This window comes from Peromyscus eremicus, chromosome 8b (assembly GCF_949786415.1).
Source record: "Peromyscus eremicus chromosome 8b, PerEre_H2_v1, whole genome shotgun sequence".
Lineage (NCBI taxonomy): Eukaryota > Metazoa > Chordata > Mammalia > Rodentia > Cricetidae > Peromyscus > Peromyscus eremicus.
Window position 1 is genome coordinate 17,654,697 of NC_081424.1, and position 25,407 is coordinate 17,680,103.

The 25,407-nt window shown below is 42.9% G+C and overlaps 1 protein-coding gene across 3 annotated transcripts in view; it reads left to right on the forward strand.

Annotated features, from left to right (window-relative positions):
* The window catches only part of Dse (dermatan sulfate epimerase), a 60,220-nt gene that overhangs the window by 10,588 nt on the left and 24,225 nt on the right, over positions 1 to 25,407 (forward strand). Inside the window, exons 1-2 of one of the 3 annotated variants that reach the window (XM_059272549.1) lie at positions 9,439 to 9,680; positions 13,394 to 13,862. In XM_059272549.1, coding sequence (XP_059128532.1) covers positions 13,447 to 13,862 — 416 coding nt within the window. In that variant the 5' untranslated portion in view covers positions 9,439 to 9,680; positions 13,394 to 13,446. Of the gene's footprint in view, positions 1 to 9,438; positions 9,681 to 13,393; positions 13,863 to 25,407 lie in introns of those variants that run through there. The other 2 variants (XM_059272550.1, XM_059272551.1) reach the window with 2 other exon arrangements.

Here is a 25,407-nt window from a genome sequence, read left to right on the forward strand (position 1 = left end):
AAGTTTACAGAAAAGATTAGGGTCAGGAGGGACACATAATGGTGCTAACATTGTCAGAACAGGATGCTAAAGACATCACTAAGGACAGCTGGCTCAGCGAGATGGGGACACAAGGTCCCACGTCCAACATTCCTGACCTTGTGCACAGCCACAGACATAAATATTCAGCATGTGGCTGTTCCAGCTCTGAGTTGGACAGTTTCTCCTCCTCTTTCCTTCTTCCCCTTGGCCCTCTCTCTACTTCCTTCTTCTAGTCAGAACTTTTTGGTAACTACCTGCTATATGCAGTCATCGCTCCAGGAACCTTGCTCATATTATCACACATCTTTCTTACAGCCCTGTGGCATGTACGTGTTTATCCCTGCCTTACAGACATGGAACTAAGTTGGAATATGTCTGTGGGAGCACGTTTTTATCTTGTACATCTAGGTTATTCATTCATCCCTTCTTCTACATCCCTTTGTTGCCTCAAAACGTGTTTCCCGATAGTAACTTAGCTATAAATATCACAATAGCTTTCTTTGCACAATCTAATGGCAAGACGGAAGACATGGTAGAGAGTATGAACTTTCTAGATGAGAAAGCTTCCTTAATTTAAACCTTAAAAATAGTAATACTAATAAAGCCTTTATATCAAACAGTTAAAAAATGGTAATTATCACTGGAAAAAGGGTTAAAGAGACTGACTTTAAATTTCAAAATAGAATGATGTGAAGAAAAGCAATCATGCCAAAAATCGTCCAGCAGAGAGCCCATTGAGAGGCAAGGGGCCGCATTAGAGCTATGTAATAGGCCAAGTGTTTTAGTGTTTTTTAAAATAGACCCAAGGAGACTCGTGAAAGCCTCTGTAGGATGTGGGGAAACAGGGGCATTCTGGAAGTGCTCTGTGATCATGAGCACACCAGACTTGGTGGTGGTGGCGTGGAAAGACTTATGGTAAAGCTAGTCAGTCACAAGGCAGCCTAGGACCTGACTTAGTGGGACTGTTGGTAAGACACGGCATGAATGCAGCTCTAGTAAAGTCTGATGATGACGCCGAGTAGCCTGGAGATTCCAGCATCGTGGTACATTTTACCCCCAAATGGTTTGTTTTGATAGTTGAAGAAAGATTTTTATTGCTTCTTCCTCTAGAGTTCTATTTAGGTAGCTGTAGAGTTATATAAATAGTTATCTCTGAGTATTTAAAGGCTTACATCTTGACACATCAATTAAATTCGTACATTCAGTAAATCCTTGCTGAGTACTTCCTAAATGTTAAACACTCTCTCCCCCAATTCCAGCCATGCTGGTCTCCTTGTTGTCTCTGACATATCCCCCCCCCATGATATTCTAATAACATGTGAAGATGCCCTGGGAGGGTTTCAGTAGTGCAGGGCTTGATTTGAATTGTGATTGGTCAGGATCACTCCAGCATCTATGTTGAGAACAACCATGGGAGAAAAGAATTAAAGCCTGGGTGACTGTTTTTAAAGCTGTTGTAGGTAAAGCATGGTATGGGCCGGGCTATTAAGCCGTGTTCAAAGTGGGTAGAAAGAGCCAATATTTGCTGACAGTTTAGTTACAAAAAGAAAGGTATGAATTGGGAGAAAGGGAGTTTGACGTGATTCCCAGCAGGATTGGTCGGAATAGGAGATGGGGGTGGGTGAGCAGGCAGTTCTGTATTTTTGGGTTAATTACAGGGATGTATCATTGTTTTACAAACTGAGTCTGTGGTATTTTGAGGTTGATTATGATTCATAGGAGCATGTTTGCAAAGTGCCCAGGGAATTTTGAGGTCAGAGAATGATGTCTGGGAGAAAAAAACTGAAAATAAAGAATAAGTACATGTAAAGATATTTATGAATGTAAAAAGGCAGCAGAAGAGGCAAATTTATTATTGACAACTATTTGAGGACCAGGAATAAAAACCAAAAAACAGAAACCAGAGGCTTGCTTGAGATGGCTGAGAGGACAAAGGTGCTTGCTTCCAAACCTGACCATCTGGGACCCACATGCTGGAAGGAGAAAACTGACTCCCCCAGGGTATCCTCTGACCTCTGCATTCACATTGTGGTAGGTGTGTGCTCCCCTAATAAACAAATAAATACCAATAAATAAACTTTAAATTTTCCAACGACAAAGTATTGAGGCAAGATGCTCATAATTCTAGTGTGAATGTAAATGAGTCCACCAAAGGGGTAAAAAAGACTGGGATGTGATTTGGAAGTCCCTATGGCACCATTCAGTTCAGTGACTCTTTAGATGGACAATGAATTTATTATAATTAATAGTTTTGTTAAACATAACCAATAGGTAGAGGTAATGGGACAGAGGGAAAGGCATACGAAGAAATTCCCAGAGAAGCCAGGGACAAGCTTCCAGGTGTCCTCTCCACTGTGGGACAATGTGCAGTGTTGCTGGCACCTGAGCCTTGTTGTCTAGGGTTTTTACTGGAGTCAAGCCATCCAAGCATGCAACACCTGTATGCTGACGTCAGCTACTCAAACTCCACCCCCACCCCACCCACCCTTGCAGCTCAGATAACTGATTAAACTAGTATGATTAGACCACTAACCCTATACAAAAACAAGCCTGATTATCAGGGAAACTAATCCAGGATCACAGAGCTGTCTCCCATGGGCTGTTCCCAGGGCAAGCCTGAAATCTGGCTTCCCTCCTGATTGTGTGAGGTTTGAGCAGCTCAGGCCTGGAAAGTTAATCCAGTCTCCTAGGACTTTTGTTAGAGGATAAACTGGCAGAATCCAATCCTAGAAGAGATACAGACATACATTCTCCAGTTTTATATCACTTCAAGACATATGTAGCAAAATTTATGAGTTAACCAGAGATTATACAAGAGAGGTTAGATGTGTTTCAGAACATTCCCCCTGAAAATCTGCAGTAGACTATGAATCATCCATAGAGTTTTGCAAATTCTAGTCTAGAAGAAGAGAAAACTGACCTGCAAATGTGTGTGGCTTTGGCTGGATTCAGGGAAGAGGCCAGAAGAAGGGACTCTAGTCTGGAAGTTGGTGGTTAGTCCTAGAACAGAGTCTCCAGCAGGAACCAGCAGGAATCTGTGTTGACAAAGTGGAACATTGGTGAGTTTGAAACTGGGTGTAGAAGACCCAAGAAAGGAATGAGTTGAGGGGGATTTCAAATAACTAGAGTGAGAAAGTGTAGTAAATGAGTTTGTTTTGAATGGAGGATGAACTTAGTTTTAGCTAAGGTGTGCTCTCATTGACAGGAAGTGGAAAATGTATTTTCATTAAATATCATGTCATACACACACACACACACACACACACACACACACACCCTCTCTTTGAGACAGAGGTCCTCCTGTCTCTACATCTGACTGGGACTGCTGTTTCCTCACGTAAGGTCTTGTTCTGTATAGGCACATACATTTCAGCGATCTTTTTCTATAAGTTATGTTTGATGAACTAGCATTAGATTTGAAAACTTCTTTTTCCCCCAGATATATTTAGTTATTAGAATATGGAGCCCCAAAGCTGTCAACATGGAGTTGAATAGGAAGCACTGTCTTGGAATCCAATGCTTTATATCTGTCAAAATATTTGGTTGTCAGGGCCTTGTAGAAACTGAAGGTTTTTTTTTTTTTTTTTTTAAATAAACAATGCACTGTACCTATTTTGAGAGTACAGTTCTCTGAGTTCTGCGAATGCTCATTTCCTCGTGGGGTTACAGTGGACTTCCTCCAGTTGCGCTGACTTTGGTATTCTCCTCGAGAAGATAATGGTGGCTGCTAGCCCTCAATGAGCACTTGCTGAATCCTGCACATCCTCTTAATGCTTCAAGTACATTAGCCGATTAAAGCTTCACAGAAACCCTGTGGGCAAATGCCACTATTTTAAACAGGAGCAGAGCTAAGGGGATGTCAGGAGTCAAACCCAGAAGTCTCTCTAACTTGGACCCTCCTCAGCCACTCTGACTTAGGACTTGCTTATGTTAAAACACCACAGGACAAGCATTTTGTAGGTACTAGTCCATTGAATTTCACATCAACAAGTTGAGGAGTCAGGATAGCATTTTTAGCACATTTTGAATGGAGTAGGTCTAGAGAGTTTGTCTAAAACAAGCCCTGTTGGCCCCCATGAGGCCTCTCTTAACCTTTGCTCTGCCTTCGTAAATCTGTGGGAGAGAGGACGTTTCTCCTGTAGTATCCTTGAGCATTGCACGGCTTAATTAAACTGTTATTTGAAACTGCAAGATTAAAATTTAGCCCTTGGCTTCATTATTGCTGTCTTTTTCTGGCCTTTATTTTTGGTCCGCAATGCCCTAAGATCGGCATGGATGCAGCCACGGCTGAGAAATCCAGAACTGGCCCTTTGAACTCTTCTGCAAAGCCTTTGGTTGTCATTGACGGAACTTTGAAAAAAATAGATTGTGAATTTTCTCCTGCGGCTAGGAACGCTAGGCTACACCAGTTGCTTTGGATTGAGGAGAACGCTGTTCATCTTGATTGCCGGACAGTAATACAAGTACGTAGAGAGGTTAGCGAAACCCCACAGATGCCGATTTCTTTGTTTCCTATCCTATAGTTGTTTGGGATAGGGCGTATTAATTAGTTTTCAGTGCCTGACACGGATACTTAACGGAGGCAGGGTATATTTTGGTGCATGGTCTGGAAATGAGGTCAGCCCGTCGTGCGGGGGAGACACGGTGGCCAGAGAACAGCTCTGGCTGCAGTTGTAGGAGTGTGAGCCAGCTCGTCACACTGTGTGCACATTTGGGAAGCAGAGAGAGATGGGTACTGGTGGTGTTCAGCTCCCTCTCTTCTTTTCTCCTTTTTACTCAGTCTAGGACCCATGGAAGGTGCTGAGGTCATTCAGGCTGGGTTCTTACCTCCTCATTTAAACCTTTTTGAAACACCTTATAGACACACCCAGGAGTGCTTTTTCTAGGGTTATTCGAAATCTAGGCAAGTGAGGTTAACTATCACAATAGGTATATTTTCTTGTTCACTTGTGTGCTCAATGCCTAGCATGTAGTTCTGGGTTTAGGACTTGCTTGGTATGTAGCAGAATGAACTGACTTATACAGCATCCTTATTCCCATCATGGAAAGGGAGTTGATCTCTTAGTTCTGGGTAACAGTGCATTGAAATGTATAATATCCATCAATTGTGACATTTTAAAAATTCAGGATATAAGCAAGCCGGGTGGTGGTGGCACACGCCTTAATCCCAGCACTCAGGAGGCAGAGCTAGGTGGATCTCTGTGAGTTTGAGGCCAGGCAAGACAGGCAACAAAATGACACAGAGAAAACCTGCCTTGAAATACAAAACAAAACAAAACAAAAAATCAGGATATAAGCATACACTTAATTATACACAGTTTCAGTTTACTCTGTAATATAACTAAAAATATGAAAATACCTTTGGGTCTTCTGTTGTAAGACAATTACTAAGAAAGGCAGTTAAAACTGTAAAATGTACCAGTCAGAAGATCATGTTAGACTGCTAAATAAACTAAAGTGTACTTCTCATGTTCCTTGGACAGTATAATCCCTATAATTTCACCCATTTTCTAAGTAAAATTCAGTGCTGCGGTAGTATCATTGCTGACTGTATTCTCCCACTTCAGCCTTGATCTCTTTGCCACCACAGAAATGATAAAAAGATTTTGCTTACTTTTCACATTTTAAGTCATAAGCACTCTTTCAAAGGCTGTCTTTAATTTTATTTAATTAGTAATATTAGTTAATTAATGGGTGTGTATGCACATGTGGGAGAGCACAAACATGAGTGTGCTTATCTGTGTGTGCACAGGTAGAAGCTAGAGTCTCCCTTAGGCGCTTTTCTCCCTCTCCATTTTATTTATTCATTTGTTTGTTTGCTTGTTTACATGTTGACGCAGAGTTTCTCACTGAACCTGGAGCACCCTGTTGCTAGAGTTTTCCTGCCTGGCACACAGTCAGGACAAATCTCTCTCACCTGCCAGTCCCACAGCCGCTCAGACCCGACCAAGTAAACACAGAGACTTATATTGCTTACAAACTGTATGGCCATAGCAGGCTTCTTGCTAACTGTTCTTGCAGCTTAAATTAATCCATTTCTATAAATCTATACCTTGCCACGTGGCATGTGGCTCGTGGCTTACTGGCATCTTCACATGCTGTTTGAAATGGTGGCGGCCTTCCACTTCCCAGCTTTATTCTCCTCCTTGTCCCACCTATACTTCCTGCCTGGCCACTGGCCAATCAGTGATTTATTTATTGACCAATCAGCAACACACTTGACATACAGACCATCCCACAGCAGCACCCCATTTTGGTTAGACCATCTGGCTAGTGAGCCCTGGAGTCTCCTGGTCTACATCCTGTTAGTGCTGGGGTTACAGGCACATACACCATGGGTAATGGGGACTCAAACTTACTTCATCTGTGCAGAGTAAGTACTTTTACTCACTGAACCATCTTCCCAGCTCCCAGATCTGGGTCTTAATGGTTCTCAGCTTTACAGTCACATGTATCAGACAGCCTTCTACAACTAAATCTTACATATGACTTGGTAGCTACTGAATCACCTACTCAGTTGGTCTCTGGTAAATAAATGGGTGATGGAGGCTTCAGATTTACATTAGAAAATCATCTTTAAACATAATTTAGAAGAATGAATAGTCTCACATAAGAAAATGGATAGAGCGTAGACTTCAAGTTCTATTATGGAAACCCATGGTACCTGCCTGAGAACCTACCAGGAGGCAGGGATAGGAAAGCTTTTTGATTGTGAAAGGCTACTCTTAAAACCCAAACTAAAGCATCTCTGTTATGTGATGATGTCGAACACCATTATTACCTTCAGTGTGGTTTTACTGTGTGGGCCCAGGGTTATAATTACTCCTTTAGAAACATGTGCAAATTCTAGAGGGTTCCATATGCTGTCATTTCATATTGTGGATTTTTGTGTGAAAATGGCTTTGAGGGGAGGTATATTTCACTTTACCCTCAAATAAGGAAATAGTAAGTCTGCTCCATGAAAGGAGCTTTCAAGTCTGACTAAGAGCTCACGGTTTTTCTTTTTCTATTTGGCTCTGGGGGCTTCACACACTGGGGAGTATAATTGCAGGAATGATTATATAGTACCCAAACCATGTTTGCTTAGGATTTGACATAGTTAAGAGGAAGAGTAGATTTATTTCACTACAAAAATTTACAAGACATTTAAGGTTTTATTTGATGCTGAGGATTTGTTTTTCAGAGATTATTTTAATTATCCATTTATTAAGGCTGAAATTTAAAAAAAAGTAATAAGAACTTTGAAAGTACGTATATTCCCTTAATTAAAATAAGCATAAAGAAGTATACAAGAGATGATAGATAGCAAGATGTTCCCCCTGACCCCAGGCACATGGAAGGAAGTTTCTCCAAGGATCCACACCCAAAACGGGAGGCAGAAGAATGTGCATCTCTGCTTGGCATGTGCTAGGGGGTCTCTGTCTGGTCCATCATGGTTGGCCTAGAAGCTTATTGGCGATGTCTCAAGGGAGGGAACTTGGAGTAGATGGTAATGTGATCAAGACAGGGGCTCAGCACTGAACTCCTCAGTGCTCACAGTTTCTAGGGAAGAGGACGTAACAGTCAAGACCTTCAGACCAGTGGTCTGGCTAATTTTTTGTCTCCTATAGAAATGGACAGAGCAGCGTGGGATGCCTTGAAGTGTTCCAGTCATAAGCTAGTTTTTGGACCCACCCATTTGTTTGGGCAAGCCAGAGCAGCTGCCGTGGGCAGGGAGTGGTGGGGATGGGTAGCGGGAGCTGTGAGGGGAATGTCCACGTTGCTCATTTTAGTTTTAAAATGTTTTCTTGATGACCAGGAAGGCATCTGTGACAGAGGCTGGCAGTGTAGCCTCCAAGTGCAGTAAAGATAGAGATCTTGACTGGTCAAGGTGGCCTAGACCCTAGGCCCTTCCTGTTGTTTTTGTTCTGTTAAATTCTACTTGCTAGGCAAGTATCTTACCATTCTACTTCTTGTCCATTTTCTATGAAGCCAGAAGCATTTCCTAATCTGCTAGATAAAGTCCAGAAGGTCAGCACATTCACTTGCTTAAAGACGTATGTGGGGGTTGGTAAAACATTTAGATAATATCTCATTTCCCGGAATTACCAGCTGAGATGCACGCAGTATTGACTGAGTCAGGACTTGATCTTACGCGGAGGACTGTCATTGGCTGTGGCAGTGACAGTACACGTCACCCAGCGTTCACTTACCCCATCTACAGTATCAATGTGTTACTGGAAAGTTGCCTCCCAGCCCCTGCTGTCCCAGGCACAGTTGCATCATGGAGCCTTTCTCCTGAAAGAATTCAGTAAAATACATTTACCATATATACACCAAGATTCACTGGAAAGTAAGCTAACTCGGGCTATAGTCTATTTACCTGTTATGCTGTTTTTGGAGGCAAAAGTGTTTTCCTTCCCCGTGAGTGATGTGCTTACCATAAATGATGCACAGAAGACTTGGGAGCATTGTGTTGCATTTTAGTTAAGTAGCTGACCAGCCTGATGATCTTGCCCTGGCCAGTTGGCAACTTTGATTCTTGGGGTTTTTTTTGCCTGTGAAATATGAAGATGTAGTTTCTTTCCTATATCGTGTTGATAGGTTAGTATCATCTTAAATGAGTGAGACTTTTCATCTTTTATTAAAAATACATATTTATTGAGCCTCTCCGTCCAGGTTATGTTCTAGGCTTAGTACATCACTTACATTTAATCATCCCCACAAAATAGGTACCATCCTGTAAAGGAGCGAATGGAGGCTTTGAGAATGAAAGTCAGTTGATCAAAACCAGCAGACAGCACTGGTGTCTAGGCAAGTCTGCACTCTGTACAGTTAGTCATTATGTTGCGCTCCTAAGATTTGGCACCTAAGAGGGTTTTTAATCCGTCTTCATTTGGGCCATGTCTTACGTTCTTCGGGGCCATTTTTCTGTTCTGTCTGCTAGACTCTGCATTTTCCAAAGCATGAGGAGCTGGAAGGCCTTTTGTGGTGCCATATGCTTCATTCTATACATGGTCCCAGTCCCACATTGCTTTGGTTCTTAGTTCTTCCAGACATTTCTTCAGCGCTTTATGTACAGTTAGCAAAAGTGAAACTTCCAATTTAAAATGCTTTAAAAAAAATCTGTTTGGTTTAAGAAAAACAACCTTGGTCTAAGATTTAAATTCTAGTTCTGCTTCTGGAATAGATTTAGTGTCGGGGCAAACAATGCTTCTTTGCCACATTGTTATTGTAATGTTACAGATCCGATATGTGAAAGGCATTTAGATCCCAGAACCACAGTTTCTGGATTAGCAGTCATAACAGCTGTGGTGCATTATTGGAAGTGGAATTAAGGAGAATAATTTGGGGCTGTGTGGCGTTGTGAAGATCTACTTAAGATAATTATAACTGCCTTGGCTTGGGTATGATACTGAACTGGGCGGCAGCTGGTGGCTGGCATCCCAGTCCTATCTGAAGTCTCTTGTAGCAACAGTGCTTCTTAAATTACTACACTGTATCTACTGACTGGGCAAAGGCATAGGAATGTGTTAGTGGTGTGTGTTCTGTGGGAACAAGAGAATGAGAAAGAGAGCTGAATTCTGCAAGTTACTGTATTCCATGGAGGAGAGGAAAGAAAATCAGGAGAAATGAGGCTCCTAGGATCCTTCAGAAACACCCTGAGGATGGAATTCTGGGTAAGCACTGTATTAACAGGCTGAGTTGCTAAGTGTGTCTAGTCGTGTGTTCTTGAACTAGAGCAGAGACTTCAGTGAGCTGGCAGAGCTCTGCTGTCTTCGCAATGGTGAGCTGGGCTAGGGATTTCTTGAGATCATCTCTAGAAGTCTCCAAGTCCAGACTCGGTTCTGTGCATTGGAGGATGGGGGAGGGGTCGGGGGGAGGGAGCGGTGAAGTTTCTGAACACGTTAGCCTTTCACAAGCCATTGTCTGTCTCCCTGAGCATTCTCAGTGTCTCCCAAACTGTTCATGAAGGTACCACAAATACAGCTACCACAGTCGACATCTTTGCTGTGTTCATCTTGGTTTTTCTGCTTGCTTTTTTAAACTCTGAGACTTGAATATATATCCCAGATGTGCTGTGGTAGTTACAGCTTTTCCTAATGTATACTGAGATAAGTACATGAAATTACTCTACAACATGCCTGCTTTGGGCCTACTTTAAATTATCTTGAAAAAAAAAAACGTGCCTGTCTTTTAAAGTGTTCACACAGGGTGGTTAGGGTGGGGTACTGATGGAAAAAGCCAAGGGCTGGAAATGGAATTTTGTCAGGTAGAATTTGCTAGACATTTACAATTAATGAATGGGAACCAGGTGTCTCTGTAGGTTAAAGCAAGTTTGAGGTAGACTTCTGTTTCATTTTATTTTAAAACATCACATTTAGGTTACTGAAGTTTCTAGACCTTCTGGGTGTTTTCTATTACTTTCCTGGCAGAGATTTTTCTTTTTTTTTTTTCTTTTTTCTGGAAAGTCTTAAACTTGCCGTGGCGTCATATAAGGAAGAACAGAATTGCTTCTTGCTCATTTGAGTAGTGAGACTTTACCAACGTTTTAGCTGGAATTTAGTTCCGAGGTGGTATCTGTGAACATTCAGGCGCCAGATTCAGTGCTGAGCTCTACGTGTGCAGAGGACGTTCCGTCGTCTGGAAGGCTTGATGTGTAGATAGCCGAACCCAGCTAGTGTGTTCGCTTGTGCCAGGCCCAGGAGTAACCGTGGGTAGGTAAAGGAAGGTCTTGCCAGCTGGGAGGATGGTGGGAACCTGGCCCATTGACTGAGACATGAGGAAGGCAGCATGTAATTTGTGGCTGGTAAATGCCAGGCCCTTGCTCCTCAGTTCATCTCTCTTCATGCATTTTCTGCAGAATGTCTTGTGGGTTCTGCGTTGGCCTGAGCGATTTTTCCAGCAGGTTTTAAAGTGTGGCAAATCCCAGCCTTTCTGCTCTTATGCCCTCTCATGAATGCGAAGCAGTCACTGAGGAACCTTCCAAGGTAGTTGGCAGAAAGAGATGGCAGCCTTGATTGGGCCCTCTCTATTTCAGGAAGCTCTTTTGTGCTTTAGGCGTATGCAGGCGAGTCCCGAGTAACTGGAGGCATCATGGCAGAAGTAGCCGGGGGTCACAGGATGAGTTTGGTCAAGTTGGGCATGTCCACCCCACAGCCTTTCAGGACTCTAGACTAGCCTCTACTATCTCAGCGAGCTGGCTGGGTAGGAAGGTGGGATGTGGTATGCAGCAGGGGAGAGGAAAGAGCAAATAAAACCTACCAGGCTTTGTCATTTGGGAGAAAGTTCGTACAAAAGCTTGAGATGGAAAAATTCTGGTCTCCACATTGTCTTCTTAACCTCTCCCCAGTAGCCTGAGCCACCCTATTCCTGCCGTGTACCAACCACCACATGAAAAAAAACGAGCCTTTGAGAGAACTGGAATTGTGTGCATGTGGGGCCAATTAAAAAAGAACTTCCAACCTGTCCTCACCCGGGGTGCCTGCTTCCCCGTGGTGCTAATTGCACTGATGACAGCGTCATGTCTTGGACTTTGAAGGTTCATACCCATACACGCTTTTCAGAGAAAGGCGAGCAGTAGTGTTCTCTTGAGAGAAGCAAAAGGCAATCCCCTCGGGGGACTGAGCGTTCTTTCACACCAGCCGCTTCTGGGTTGCCAGAGACCACACCCTCCTCTGTGTAACCACAGAAGACTATTTCTTTTGGCTGAGTCTCTGACCTTGAAGGATCTAGCCAGCTGCCTTGAAGCGTAGGGTGCTAGACATAATACTGGCAGAGTCTGGGAGTTATTTCTCTTTTATATATCTGATTTAGTATGACTGTGTTCACATTTTTTATTCATCACAAATTCTGGTCTTGAACCTAAAATGTGTCCTCAAACCACCGCCATTACGTTTTCTCATATATGTATTTATAATCAAAGGACATTGAAGAATTAAAAACCACCAGAGTAAGAGTAGCCACAGTGTCGGGCGGCGGTGGCGCACGCCTTTAATCCCAGCACTCGGGAGGCAGAGCCAGGCGGATCTATGTGAGTTCGAGGCCAGCCTGGGCTACCAAGTGAGTTCCAGGTAAGGCGCAAAGCTACACAGAGAAACCCTGTCTCGAAAAACCAAAAAAAAAAAAAAAAAAAAAAAGAGTAGCCACAGTGATGCCACGCTCTGCTCCTTGGGAGATGGAGCAAGTTGAGAATGTGGATTGAATTTGGTGTCAGATTTTTATTTTTCTCTCATCTGTCTGGGATGAGGCCATTTTTCCTTGGAAAAATCACTTGGTTTCACCATCAGCTTTTCCCTTTAATAATTGAAAACCACTGTTCATTATTTACATAAAACTTTTTTTTTCCAGGCCTGCTTTCTATAACCTTTCCCCTCATAAGAATTTTAGGAATTCCCTGACTTTTCTCTGAGGGATTTTATGCCTGCTTTATCCCAGATGTGGGACATGGACAACGCTGAGGGTGTGTGTGTGTGTGTGTGTGTGTGTGTGTGTGTGTGTGTGTGCTTCTGTTTGAAGGTTGTTCTTTTAGCCAATACATAATATACCACTGAAAAAAAGAACTATAAAGGAAAACAACTAGATAAGATAATGTGAGCCTGCTTTAAATGTCTAACTTACTGAATGACACCAAAGTCCTTTATGCAAATCAAAAAAGCACACAGAGGTTTCAGGTCATGAGGGGAAAGCACATCCACTAGTCATCCAGTCTTTCCACACTGGGGTTTTCTTTTCCAAATGAAGGCATGTCAACTTCCCAGTCCCAGAGCCCTGAGTCTGGACTTCCTGGAGAGCTGATGTCAGTCCTGGGAGCTGTTGGCAGATTCTTCTGTCTTCTCTAGCCCACCTTCTACTCCCACAAAGAGAATAGTTAACCTTACTCACACTGTTTCGTCCATATAGACCCCCCCACAGATCTGCTGATCCAAATGCTTGATTCACAGTGCAGAAGGAAGAGGGACATCACTGTGGTGAAGGAGGCTGGATTAAGAAATGCAGGATTTTCTCCATTTCTCATAATGCCTTCTCAGATTCCCAGAAGACAGACAGTTTACCACAGGCTTTTGGTTATTGTGGTTTATGTATTAATGTCTAAAATACCATAAAAATCTCAACTTTTCTTCCTGATAATTTATGAGAAATGCATCATATTTTTTTCCCTTCTCTGTAAGTCCCAAACTGTGTTTTTGTGATGATCCCTAGAGTGTGTTTAGGTCTATAAAATCATACCTTACTTGGTTTTAGCAGGTTTCTCCCTAATACAACTTTCTGCTGCCTATTAAGAAATTCACAAGCTTGCTTTTTCAATGTTTAGCCCTCATAGGAAAGCGATGCCTACTGTGTGCTTCCACCAGGCGTGACTGACACGCACTCTCTTCTGTACCCCTTGCAGGAGCGTTCGAAGATGGTTTGGCTGCCTTGGAGATCTGGAGATCTGATGCCACGATGAGGACTCACACACGGGGTGCTCCCAGTGTGTTTTTCATATGTTTGCTTGGCCTTGTGTCAGCCTACGTTACTGACGAGAACCCAGAAGTCATGATTCCCTTCACGAATGCCAACTATGACAGCCACCCGATGTTGTACTTCTCCAGGACAGAGGTGGCAGAGCTCCAGCTAAGGGCTGCCAGCTCCCACGAGCACATCGCTGCTCGGCTCACGGAGGCTGTGCACACCATGCTGTCTAACCCCCTGGAGTACCTCCCTCCCTGGGATCACAAGGACTACAGTGCCCGCTGGAATGAGATCTATGGAAACAACCTGGGTGCCTTGGCAATGTTCTGTGTGCTGTATCCTGAGAACATTGAAGCCCGAGACATGGCCAAAGACTACATGGAAAGGATGGCAGCGCAGCCTAGTTGGTAGATTTTTGTCTTTTCCTTCTTACTGTATTAACCTTGTCACTTAAAGAAATGATCCAAGGGCTAGAGATCTGGCTCAGTTGGTAGGATGATTGACTAGCATGCATGTGTATGAAGTCCTGGGGTTGGTCCTACCACCAGATAAGCCAGGGGTGGTATTACATGGTCTTAATCCAACACAAGAGATAGAGATAGAGGGGTGGGTAGTTCAAGGTCATCTTCAGCTACATAGTGTGTGTGAGGCTAGCCTTTTGATACTTAAGCTCCTATCTTGATTTAAAAAAAGAAAGAAAAGGAAAAAAAGAAAAGGAAGGAAGGAAGAAGGAAAGAAAAAGTCTAATGTTAGGGTCATGGAGAAGTCCCACAAAAGACCACCATCCATGGATGCAATCAGTAAGAGTGTTTATTATTTCAAGAAAGTTTCCAGCATGTTGGGGCCTGCTATCCCAAATAAAGGCAAGATGGCAAAGACCCTCCCCCCCCCCCAGAAGGATGAATGGGCTCCTTTTAAGCACAGCTAAGGGGAGATCCTAAGGCACTTAGATCACTTTAGATATGATTGGCTTAAGCAAGTGGCAATCACATTATTACATTTTAACTGGCCAGGGCTAGTCTGGGCTGGTCAGGGCTACTGTTTTCCATTTTGTAGCAGGCCTGGACAAGTCCCAGGCTTTGTCCTTGAGTTGCTGTGGGAGCTGGCTGGCCTGGCACATACTGACTGTGGGGTCTGGCTCAGTGGCCCAGGCTTGGTGTGTCCTATCTCCCTTGTCCCTGTTATCAGGGGTACGAGTGATTAATTGCCCTTTGTTTGTGGCTCTTTTAGAAACCGCATATTCAGTCTCAGGAAACTAAAACTGAGGCCTGATCTCTGAGAGAAGACCAAGCAGCCTGTTATGGCATCTGCTGCGTCCTCTGATCCTACAGTTTTAAAAGACCTAATATGTTTCAACTTAGAAGGAGCATGTTGAGAGGCAGCTTAACCAAAGTGGGGAAAATTGTAGAATTGAGCAAACAGCATCATGTTAATAACTGAGGGTTCTTTCTGCATTGTTTAACATATATTTATAGTTGTGGATAGAGTCACATTCTGAGGAATGCATCAGTAAGTGATTTTTGTCCTTGTGTGACTATCATGGAGTATATTTACACATACCTAGGTGTCATTTATATAGGATGTAGCCTATTGCTCCTAGGACCAGGATGAACAAACAGTGTAAAATGAAATCAAGCATAAGACATGTGTTAAACAGGGCATATAGGAGGCTGCTCTCTGCACAACACAGTATGCATGTCCGTGGTTAATTTTGTATAAGTGTAAGAAGTATGCTCTAAAATAACAATGAAGTATATTGCATAAACCCACAAATCAATAACATAGTTGCTTATCAGATTCTGTGTCCTATAGACAGTTACATGTGCTAACTTTTATATGATTGGCAGTGTAGTAGGATTCTTTACACTAGCACCCCCATGACCATGTGAGCAAAAAGCACATTGTACTGATGTTAGTAGGGTGACTACAGTGTCACTAGGCACTAGGACTTTTCAACTTGGTTGTAATCCTGCATATGTTCTTTCTTGGAGCAGAACACCACTACATGATACATGACTGTTTCTTATTGTTTGGTGGTAGGCTTTGACGGACACCCTTTTTGCCAAACTGATTGAAATGTTTTTGCCTATAAGGCATTTCCGCCAATTAGCATTTATATGCACTTTGTGATACTAAGGAGATAAAAGTCATTGTGATGGGATTGACTGGCAATTTCTAAACAAGATTCTATTTAATAAGCAGCAGAGGGCCCAACCCTGTGTGAAAACTCGTGCTACAGTACACATGTGTGAAGAATTCTGATTATCTCATAGTTTACTTTTCAGGAGTTTAAGATTCAAGAGCAAACTTCCCGTCTCCTTTTGGTTGGCTTAAATTTGTTTATAATTCATGGTCCTATCTGTCTGCTTTTTAAAAGATAAGGCTTGAACTGACTAAATTCGGTATTTTGTAAGTGTTTTTCTCTAAACTCTAGCTTAATACACATTCACAGCTCGGTGGCTAAAAACGCTTACAAATTGCATGAAACTTGGTCCTAAGACTATGTGAGTTGCCACCTGTCATTGGCCTGGAGAGGACTAGTTTTACATGTTTAGGGACATCTGCAGCAGTTCTGTGGGTGAGTATATCTTACATGAAGTACATCTTAGTGTGCCAAAGGTCAAGAGTAGTGATTTACAGCCCTCTGATAACTGTCGGACGGCCCCTAATGGACAGAATTATGGAAGGACTGGCATTCAAACATTTTCAGAGCTGGATTTGTAAGATTATAGTTAAACACAGGTGGTTATTCTGAAGTTTGTGATATTTTAGGCTGAAAAAGGCCTTTTGCTGTGGTTTGTCCCAAACATGAAGCTTAGCTGTGTGTGTCGTGTTTTCTGAGCTAGACTCACGTTCATCAGAGGGCATTCTAGTTCTGACACCAAGAAGGAAAACGAAATATGTATGAAAATATACTTACTGCCGGGCGGTGGTGGCGCACGCCTTTAATCCCAGCACTCGGGAGGCAGAGGCAGACGGATCTCTGTGAGTTCGAGGCCAGCCTGGGCTACCGAGTGAGTCCCAGGAAAGGCGCAAAGCTACACAGAGAAACCCTGTCTCGAAAAACCAAAAAAAAAAAAAAAGAAAAAAAAGAAAAAATATACTTAGTATTTGAGCAGCAAGATGACATTATCCAATGTTACAGTAACTTAATACTATACTAGGTAGAAAAAAAAGGAATCCTTTTTTGTCCATGTTTGCTCTTTTATAGCTTTTTCGTTTTACATAGGTAAGTGGATTTTGCTAGATGATGGTGCTCATGAAGTGTCCCAGAGAAACAGTGTTTTTTTTTTGTTTGTTTGTTTGTTTTTTTATTTAATGGTTGCTGCCTTTTAAGCTATGGAGGTCCAAACCAGCAACTTCAACTCTGCTGCTACCAGCAGTGGTTTGGCTGCAGGGGCCTTAGCAGGAGGGAAATCTGTTTCCTCACGCACCAACTCTTGCAAAGCTACGAAACCTCTGTCTCTCTAAAGAACTCAAGATTCAAAGGTTAAGGTGGAATTCTGCTCCTCCGAGAGGCTGAAGAGCAAGCAGCTCAACTCCTCTCCTTGCTTGTGTCCTCCAAAAAAAGGCTATTGTGCTTCTCCTCGCCCCTCCTTAAAAACCCTTCTCCACCTGGCTCCTCCCTACCACTTCCTGTCAGCTAGTTGCGGACTCAGCCTCCGCAGGTGAATTTTATTTAATCGAACACATCTTTGCGTCATTAAACAGATGTTCCAGAGCATGAACAAAAGTAACACACCTTAAAGTAATATTCTACAACGTAACAGTTGCTGCAAAAAAAACCTGTCTCATCACACACAAGACTAAGAGATTAAAAATGTCTTCGTATTGGGATTTTTAAAGCACAAATATAACAATGTTAGTAAAAACTGTATAAGACCAGTATAATTTCATTAGTGTACACATCTGGTGTATGTATTTAATGCGTGAACGCCATCACTAGGATCAAATACCTTCTCTCATAAAAGAAGGAAAATAAATAATTTCAAGTACAAATTTTAACAGTCACATCGTCTCAACAGGTACAGATTTACCAATCGGTGGAGGTGGGAAGAGGGTGCCTGTCTAACTGTGCACAGATTTACCAATCGGTGGAGGTGGGAAGAGGGTGCCTGTCTAACTGTGCACAGATTTACCAATCGGTGGAGGTGGGAAGAGGGTGCCTATCTAACTGTGCTGTTACTCAGTGGCCAAAAGCCAGTCTATCACTTAGTAGGCTGCACCGAACTTAGTGGGACTCTTTTCTTTTGATCAGGCTAAGCTGGGGTTAGAAACTGAAAGTGACCCGTGATATCTGGGTTTTAGTTTTAGGTAACTAAACCTTTTCTGTTGTGGTTTTTAGCGCTCTGATAGAAATGTTAGCTACTTATAAATAGCCACATTCAAACCCAGATTCTTAAACATTCGTTTAGGTGTGTGGTTGATCCTAATCATTTTATGCAACTTAAAACATTACTAAATATTTTTATTTTCCAGTCACCTGTGCTTAAATTGCTCAATTTAATCCTATTCTTTGTTATATACAAGAAGTGTCCTGTGAATGTTGTCCTTGTCTTAGGATATAGTGTGCATATAACCATTTCAGGAAAAAAAAAAAAAGAGAGACCGGCTGTATTTATAGAACAATAATAAATACTATAGAATTAAAGGAACCATCCCTACAATGGCTTTGTATATGGAATGGATTAGCGATTTTCCTTGAAGAACATTTCTACTCTTTTAAAAACTAAATTGTATTTTTCACCTAATCAACTAACATTTTGAGCATCTACTGTGCTAGAGATGTGGATTCGGAGTTGAAGAAATGGCCCAGCAGTTGTATAATTGGTACCTGGGATGAGGAGTCTCACAGTGGCGCTTCTGCTCAGAGCTGAGTGTGAAGACAACGCAGGAAGGGTTTTCCTTCGTGGCTTACTCGAACAGCAGTGCAAAGGGGCCGACTCTGGAGTCTTTCTGCCGGCGTCCTGAACTCCGTGTCCCTTCAGATGAATTTCTCAGTTTGAGCCTTAGTATCCCGGGGTATGACATCACAGCAGCAGAGTGTCTATCACACAGGGTCATTAGTAAGATTAAGTGAGATAACCCAGTGCATAGTAAGTACTCTGAAAGTTCTTGTCATGTAGTAAGACTTCAATAAAGAATAATGGCAGTTGGGGCTAATTATGGCCTCTGCTATTTTTACCTAGGACACAGGCCCTGATTGGTTTCTAATAGTCATTTGTGGGTTTTTAAGAAGGACATTTTTTTTGTTGTTCAGAGATTTTTTTTTTTTAATCATTCTTACTCAAGTTGTTCTCAGAGCTAGAACATTTCTACAACGCTCATAGAATTTGCCTTTGACAATGCTCCTTTAAAGCCTGTAGCATTTGCCCTCCAGGATGCTCTGTGTGCGCAAGAATCTAGTGGAAGGGCCATGAAGGCAGGCTTGGGGGAGAGTAAACGTGGCACGTCTTCTGTTTGGTGTTAAAGCTGTAATACTCTTCTCATTGCTGTGATGAAACACCCGACAAGCAGCAGCTTGAAGGAAGGGTTCACTTTGACTCAGAGTTTGAGGGTGCAGGTCATCGTGATGAGGAAGTCAGGAAAACCGTGTCTGGTCATGCTGTGGGATGTTCTGTATGGCAAATGTGTTGCTAATTAGTCAATAAATAAAACACTGATTGGCCATTGGCTAGGCAGGAAGTGTAGGCGGGACAAGGAAGAGAATAAAGCTGGGAAGTGGAAGGCTGAGTCAGAGAGACACTGCCAGCCGCCACGATGACAAACAGCATATGAAGATGCTGGTAAGCCACGAGCCATGAGCAAGGCATAGATTAATGGAAATGGATTAACTTAAGCTGTAAGAACAGTTAGCAAGAAGCTTGCCATGGCCATACAGTTTGTAAGCAATATAAGTCTCTGTGTTTACTTGGTCGGGTCTGAGGCTGTGGGACTGGCAGGTGAGAGAGATTTGTCCTGACTGTGGGCCAGGCAGGAAAACTCTAGCTACAGGTCATGTCACGGTGCGTCCAGAAATGATGGGTTCCCATGGTCAGCTAGCCTTCTCTTTGGTATGCAATCTCGGACCTACGTCCAGAAAGGTGCCACTACTTTTAAGGGTAGGTCTCCCCATGTCAGTTGACCTAATCAAGAGAATCCCTCCCAACAGGTCCAGTGGCTCAGCTCCCTGATCCTGTTAAGTTGACAACATGAACCATTACGTTTATTGAATCCATTGAATGTTAGTAAATAAAGAGATTTAAAGGTTCAGGTCCATAGACTAACTTAAGAATTTCAGCCATGGTGGCACACATCTTTAGTCCTAGTGCTTGGAAGGCAGGTTTAGGCACATCTCCAGTCTGAGGCCAACCTAGTCTACAAAGCAAGTTTCAGGGCAGCCCAGGCTACACAGAGAAACCTTATCTTTAAAAAAAACAAAAAAAGAATTTCAACCACTGTGAAAGAAAAGTGAAATTGTAGATGTTACGTAACTGTGTTTTTTTGTTTTGTTTTGTTTTGTTTTGTTTTGTTTTTTTTTTTTACCAAATATACTATGCAGTAGAGAGGGAATCTGAAAGATTGTCTGAGAAATGTGTATAATCCTATGGGTCTCTAAACAACTGGGCATCAGATAAACATCATGATTGTGTTTTATCTGCCTGTGTGCAGGCAACCACATCCGTTCCAGGAAGTCTCTCCTGTCGTCTTGTTTTTGTTAATGCTAAGCTTGTGTGTAGTTTACTTCAAAAACTCAGTTAATTAAAATATGCTATCTCAAGTTTTTGAGATGGCTCAGAGGTAAATAGTCTTCCACCATGTCTGATGACCTGAACTCTGAACCCCACACGGTGTAAGGAGAGAACTGATTCTCACAAGTTGTCTTTTGACCTCTACATGTATGCCATGGCATGAACATACATGCACACACACAACTAAATAAAATGGAATTTAAAAACCACAGAAGTACTGTACATAAACAAAATAATTGTTTTTCAACAAGAGTTTAAAATTCAAGCCCGGAACATCATAGTTTAGAAAGTGTTTCTGCAGAGAATTTAAACGGATTTCCATAAAGATCAGTTCAAAGGTACTTTGGAGTGTCAGCACACATTATTCTATTTTTCTTAATGTGTGTGCATTTTCACTTGCTTACTTGCGCTTGCCCTTACCTACAAAACTTCACCCAAATTAAAGAAACACAATTCAAGGTTCAAATCGAAAGTCGCTGAGAAAGATGTGAGTGAGGAGTTGGGACCGGCTGGGAGAGGAAGAAGAGTCACGAAAACGCATCGCACACCGTAACCATGAATGGCTCACAGGTGGAACCTTCTAGCTTTTCACAAAGACTCAGTACTGTCATAGACCTCCTTCAGCGTGTGGGATGGGCTGTGTTGATGCTTGTCATGCAGCACCGGGCAGAGGACGGGAACTACGTTGTTTGGTGCCTGCCTAGATCCCCTTAATGGAGGCTGCCCTGAGCAAATTTCATTAAAACCTGCAGGGAGGAAGAAGCAGGTATGGAGTAGATGCATGATTTAGCCAGCCATGTTCTTTCCCTAGGCTAGCTGAATTTTTTTTTAGTAGGCTTTTGCTTACATTAGAAAATGAAAAGGAGCCGGGCGGTGGTGGCGCACGCCTTTAATCCCAGCACTCGGGAGGCAGAGCCAGGCGGATCTCTGTGAGTTCGAGGCCAGCCTGGGCTACCAAGTGAGTCCCAGGAAAGGTGCAAAGCTACACAGAGAAACCCTGTCTCGAAAAACCAAAAAAAAAAAGAAAATGAAAAGGGGGTTGGGGAAATAGCTCAGTGGTAGAGCGCTTGCCTAGCAAGTGCAAGGCCCTGGGTTCGGTCCTCAGCTCCAAAAAAAAAAAAAAAGGGAAAGGACAGCATCTGTCAGGCAGCATTGCTTCATATCATGTGTCTCATCCAAGCTTTTGGTAGATGGATTGCTCTGAGCTTGATCTACTCAGTTCTATGTATTTGGTGGTCTAGAACTTAATACAAATAACACAAAAGGCTCACTCAGTTAATTGGAGCCCACCATGGTCTAGTTACTTCAGAAAAGTGTAATTTTGTCATGTTCCACATGGAGATGGATGCATTGAAAAGAGATTTAAGCCAGGCGGTGGTGGCGCACACCTTTAATTCCAGCACTTGAGAGGCAGAGGCAGGTGGATCTCTGTGAGTTTGAGGCCCACCTGGGCTACGGAATGAATTCCAGGAAAGGCGCAAAGCTACACAGAGAAACCCTGTCTCGAAAAACAAAAACCGAAAAACAAGAAAAAAGAAAAGAGATTTAAGATACAATTGTTTCACAGAGATTTACTTAAGCAGTTGATAACGGGGAAGCATCCAGTGCGCATTTTCCAGTAGCAGGTTTGGGGGACTTTCCTCTTCAATTGTAAACCCAGGGAAAACGGACCTGACACATTCATCTTGGCGTCGATCTGTCTTGTGTCCTGGCTCTGCCATTTGTAAATTAGCCACGAGTCCTCTGGCAGATTTCATAGCTGCTGTAAACATGCTTTTTCACCTGAGAATGTAGATTCTTTGCATCCACGATAGTTCTAAAGAGGGAAGAAGGCGATGCACAGAGAGCTCTTCTTAAGACGCTGTACTCGGCACGTGGCTTTACTAGGAATGTATTATTTTTGTTATACAGGAAGAAATGTGAAGAAGCAGGACGGTCAAGTCTTGGGTGCCCAGTATTCTGTTTTAACTACTCTGGCGCTCTGGAGTTGTGTTTTCGAGAAGTATTTGTTGTGAATCACTCTCTTGCCTTGTAGTATTTGTCTTCCTTATCATGAGACAGAAAAGAAATCACAGAGGAAAGAAATGACTTCACTCTTGTGTTGGAGCCAGTTGGCTACAGGGATCGGGAGAGAGAGCTGGTGAGAGAAAAAACAAAATTTGAACTTTTGGACAGAGAAGTAATTGTACTTTTTTTTTTCTACAACAGATTATTAAATCCTTACTTATGGATGGCAAACTTCTGACATCCTAGGGTGTATTTGTAAAATAATGTAAAGCAGCAAAATAGATGGGGAAAAAAAAAGAGAAATCTCTGTCACACTGAAACGAACCAAGCTGAACCATGGGGCCTGTCTCAGGCCCTGCCTGCAGGGTTCAAATGGAATTCCTTCCAGCTGCTGCTCTGGCCTTTTGCTTTTCTGAACTGCAAACTAAGACTGAGAATCCAAAGGGGAGGGGGAAGTAGCTGGGCCCCGACACATGGAGCCTCAGCACTGTGAGTGAAAAGATCAGGTTTTCCTCTCATGACTTGCCGGTGAGAAAGGCAGGGAGGTTTGCCCGGCAGACACCTGGAATCCATTACAGTGGTCGGGTGGAAACAAAGACCGAGCTGTCAAAAACCCGGCCTCCGGTCCTGGCTTTTTCTCATTCATCTTTTTCTTCTCTCTTGCCCTTCCCCCTCACTCTTTCTACAGCTCCTTCTTTCCTATTTCTTACATTCTGTGACAGCTTTCTCATTTTGTGTAGGTTTAGATGTTTGGAAATAGAAGGGGAAAAGTCACAGATGGTTTTGAGTATTTTTTTTTTTTGACATTGGTTAGTTTTTTTTTTAAATTTACAGGATCTCAAGCAGTAGGACCCTGGTCATTGGGAAGTCCCTTCTTGACTGTTGTGTAACGAGCAGGTTGCTGCCGACCAGCGGGCTCTGTGGATGTGAGGGGACCCACCAGCTGCGGAGGAAGCCCCGTAAGGTTGCCAGGTGAAGGCGAGCTGAGCATCCTTGGAGCACAGCTGAACTTGTGTGACGTCACCCTCTCTAAGGTGCTCAGCTCACCTAAGTTCTTGCTGCTCAGCTATTGGATGCTCAGCACATCTAAGTTCTTGCTGCTCAGCAACCTTGCACTCTAGACTGTTCTCCATCTATTTCAAATGCAGGTGGGGATAAAACTGTTTCAATAATGCCTCTTTCCACACCAGTTTAAGACATTTGATGACAGCCACAGTCACACTCCTGTGGAAAGAAATGCAAAGTTCATTTTCTTTTATAGGATCTGTTTGTTGTGTAGTGTTAAATTACCCTCAGTGTCCTTTGTTGTTTGTTTAAATGCAATGTGGGCTTTCTGAATTGCCACAGGGAGTTGTGTTTCAGACCAGAAGAAGTCACCTTCCTTTCGTAGTGGAGTCTCTTACTTTGTATATACAACACAGGTAACATGTGTATAAAATTCTGCGCCGTCTTTATATATAAACATTTAAAGTTTGTCTTTAAACATTTTCTAACAAAAACTTGGCAAGCCTGATATTTGGATTTTGTGTATTCCTTATGTCCTATCTTGAGGGATAATGTTAATTGATGTTAATTGGTGGGTACTGAGTGTATCTGCATTGATGCTTCACAGAGATCTTTAAAAAATGATTACACAACATCACTGAAAATTAAACACTCGGTTTGCCTATTGGATGAGATGAGAACTCCGTTCCGACATTGTGACCTTGCTGTCAGGGCAGTCATAGTAATGCTAAATGGATATTTGTACAAACTGCTGAGTCTGGTGATGGTACAGGTGTGCTCATTGGATCTGTTGATAATGGTACAGGTGTGCTCATTGGATCTGTTGATAATGGTACAAGTGTGCCCTTGGATCTGTTGATAATGGTACAAGTGTGCCCTTGGATCTGTTGATAATGTTGCAGATGTGCTCTTGGATCTGTTGATAATGGTACAGATGTGCTCTTGGATCTGCTATTGGTGGTACAGGTGTGCTAATTGGATCTCTTGATAATGGTACAGGTGTGCTTATTGGCTATGCTAATGGTGGCGCAGGTGTGCTTATGAGCGCTCTTGATAATAGTACAGGTGTGCTCATTGGATCCGTTGCTAATGATACAGGTGTGTTCATTGGCTCTCTTGATAATGGACCTCTTGGAAAGCCAAGTACTTCATTTTCTCTTAGTTGTCTTCAAAATGGTCTTTAACTTTTCAAGTTCTAAGGCTTTATCAATTAAGGGAATGTGTTTTAACTAAGCTTAACAGGCTCTCTCATCCATCTTTTCTTTTTCCTTCCACATGCTACCTTTCAACAACAGGAAGATACACAGTCTCCCCAGTGTGCCTGTGATTTAGAAAGCATCGTGTAGGATGGCCTGGTGGATCAGGAAAAGAGAAGCTCGTTAGTGGCTGTAATATCAGTTAAGGAGGGAAATGATTAAGATTCCAAGGATGGGGAAAGGATGCAACGAAGTATGATTCTTTCAGCATTTGAGCCATCCTTCAGAAGACAGGTCCCAGCTCTCCTCCCTGCTGCTGACTCCCCAACTTTTGTAGTAGCCCCAAGAACCTGTACCTCTAACCAGTCATCCATGTGATTCTGAGGGCCACTGACATGTATATGGTAGTGGAGAAGCTTGTGAAGGATGGGCCTGGGTAGCTGGTACCTAGGTGAGATAGGGCATGTAGGAGGGGGAGTCAGCTGCGGGGAGAAAGACGACACTTCATTTGCTTACGTGTCTTTTTTATGACATTATCTGTTTCTTCTGTCCACTTGGTCTGTCTCACTTGCATGGGTCACCATGTAGGCAGGTGGCTGTTGACGCCCCTGCTCGTGGATGCCAGGGCTCGTGGATGGTGTAGATTGGATCTGAACTAACCCTAAGGTTCACATGGTGGAGGCCCTCAACCAGTGGTACTGTGGGCAGTGATGAGAACTTTAGGAAGTAGAGCCTAGCCAGTTTGAGGAAATCATGTGGGGGCATGCCCTGGAAGCCTATCCTGGAGCTCCAGCCCCTTCCTCCCTGTCTGTTTCCCGCTGCCATGGCATGAACATGACACTCCAGCATATAGTTTCAACCATAATGTTCTCCCTCATCACAGGTCAAAACATAGGGCCGGTGACTGACTGCAAACCGGAACTCTGAGAGCTAATTATTTCCTTTTCATGAGGTGGTTTTTGTCAGGTATTTGATTACGCTATGAGACGCTGACAGACAGTTAAATCCTTGGT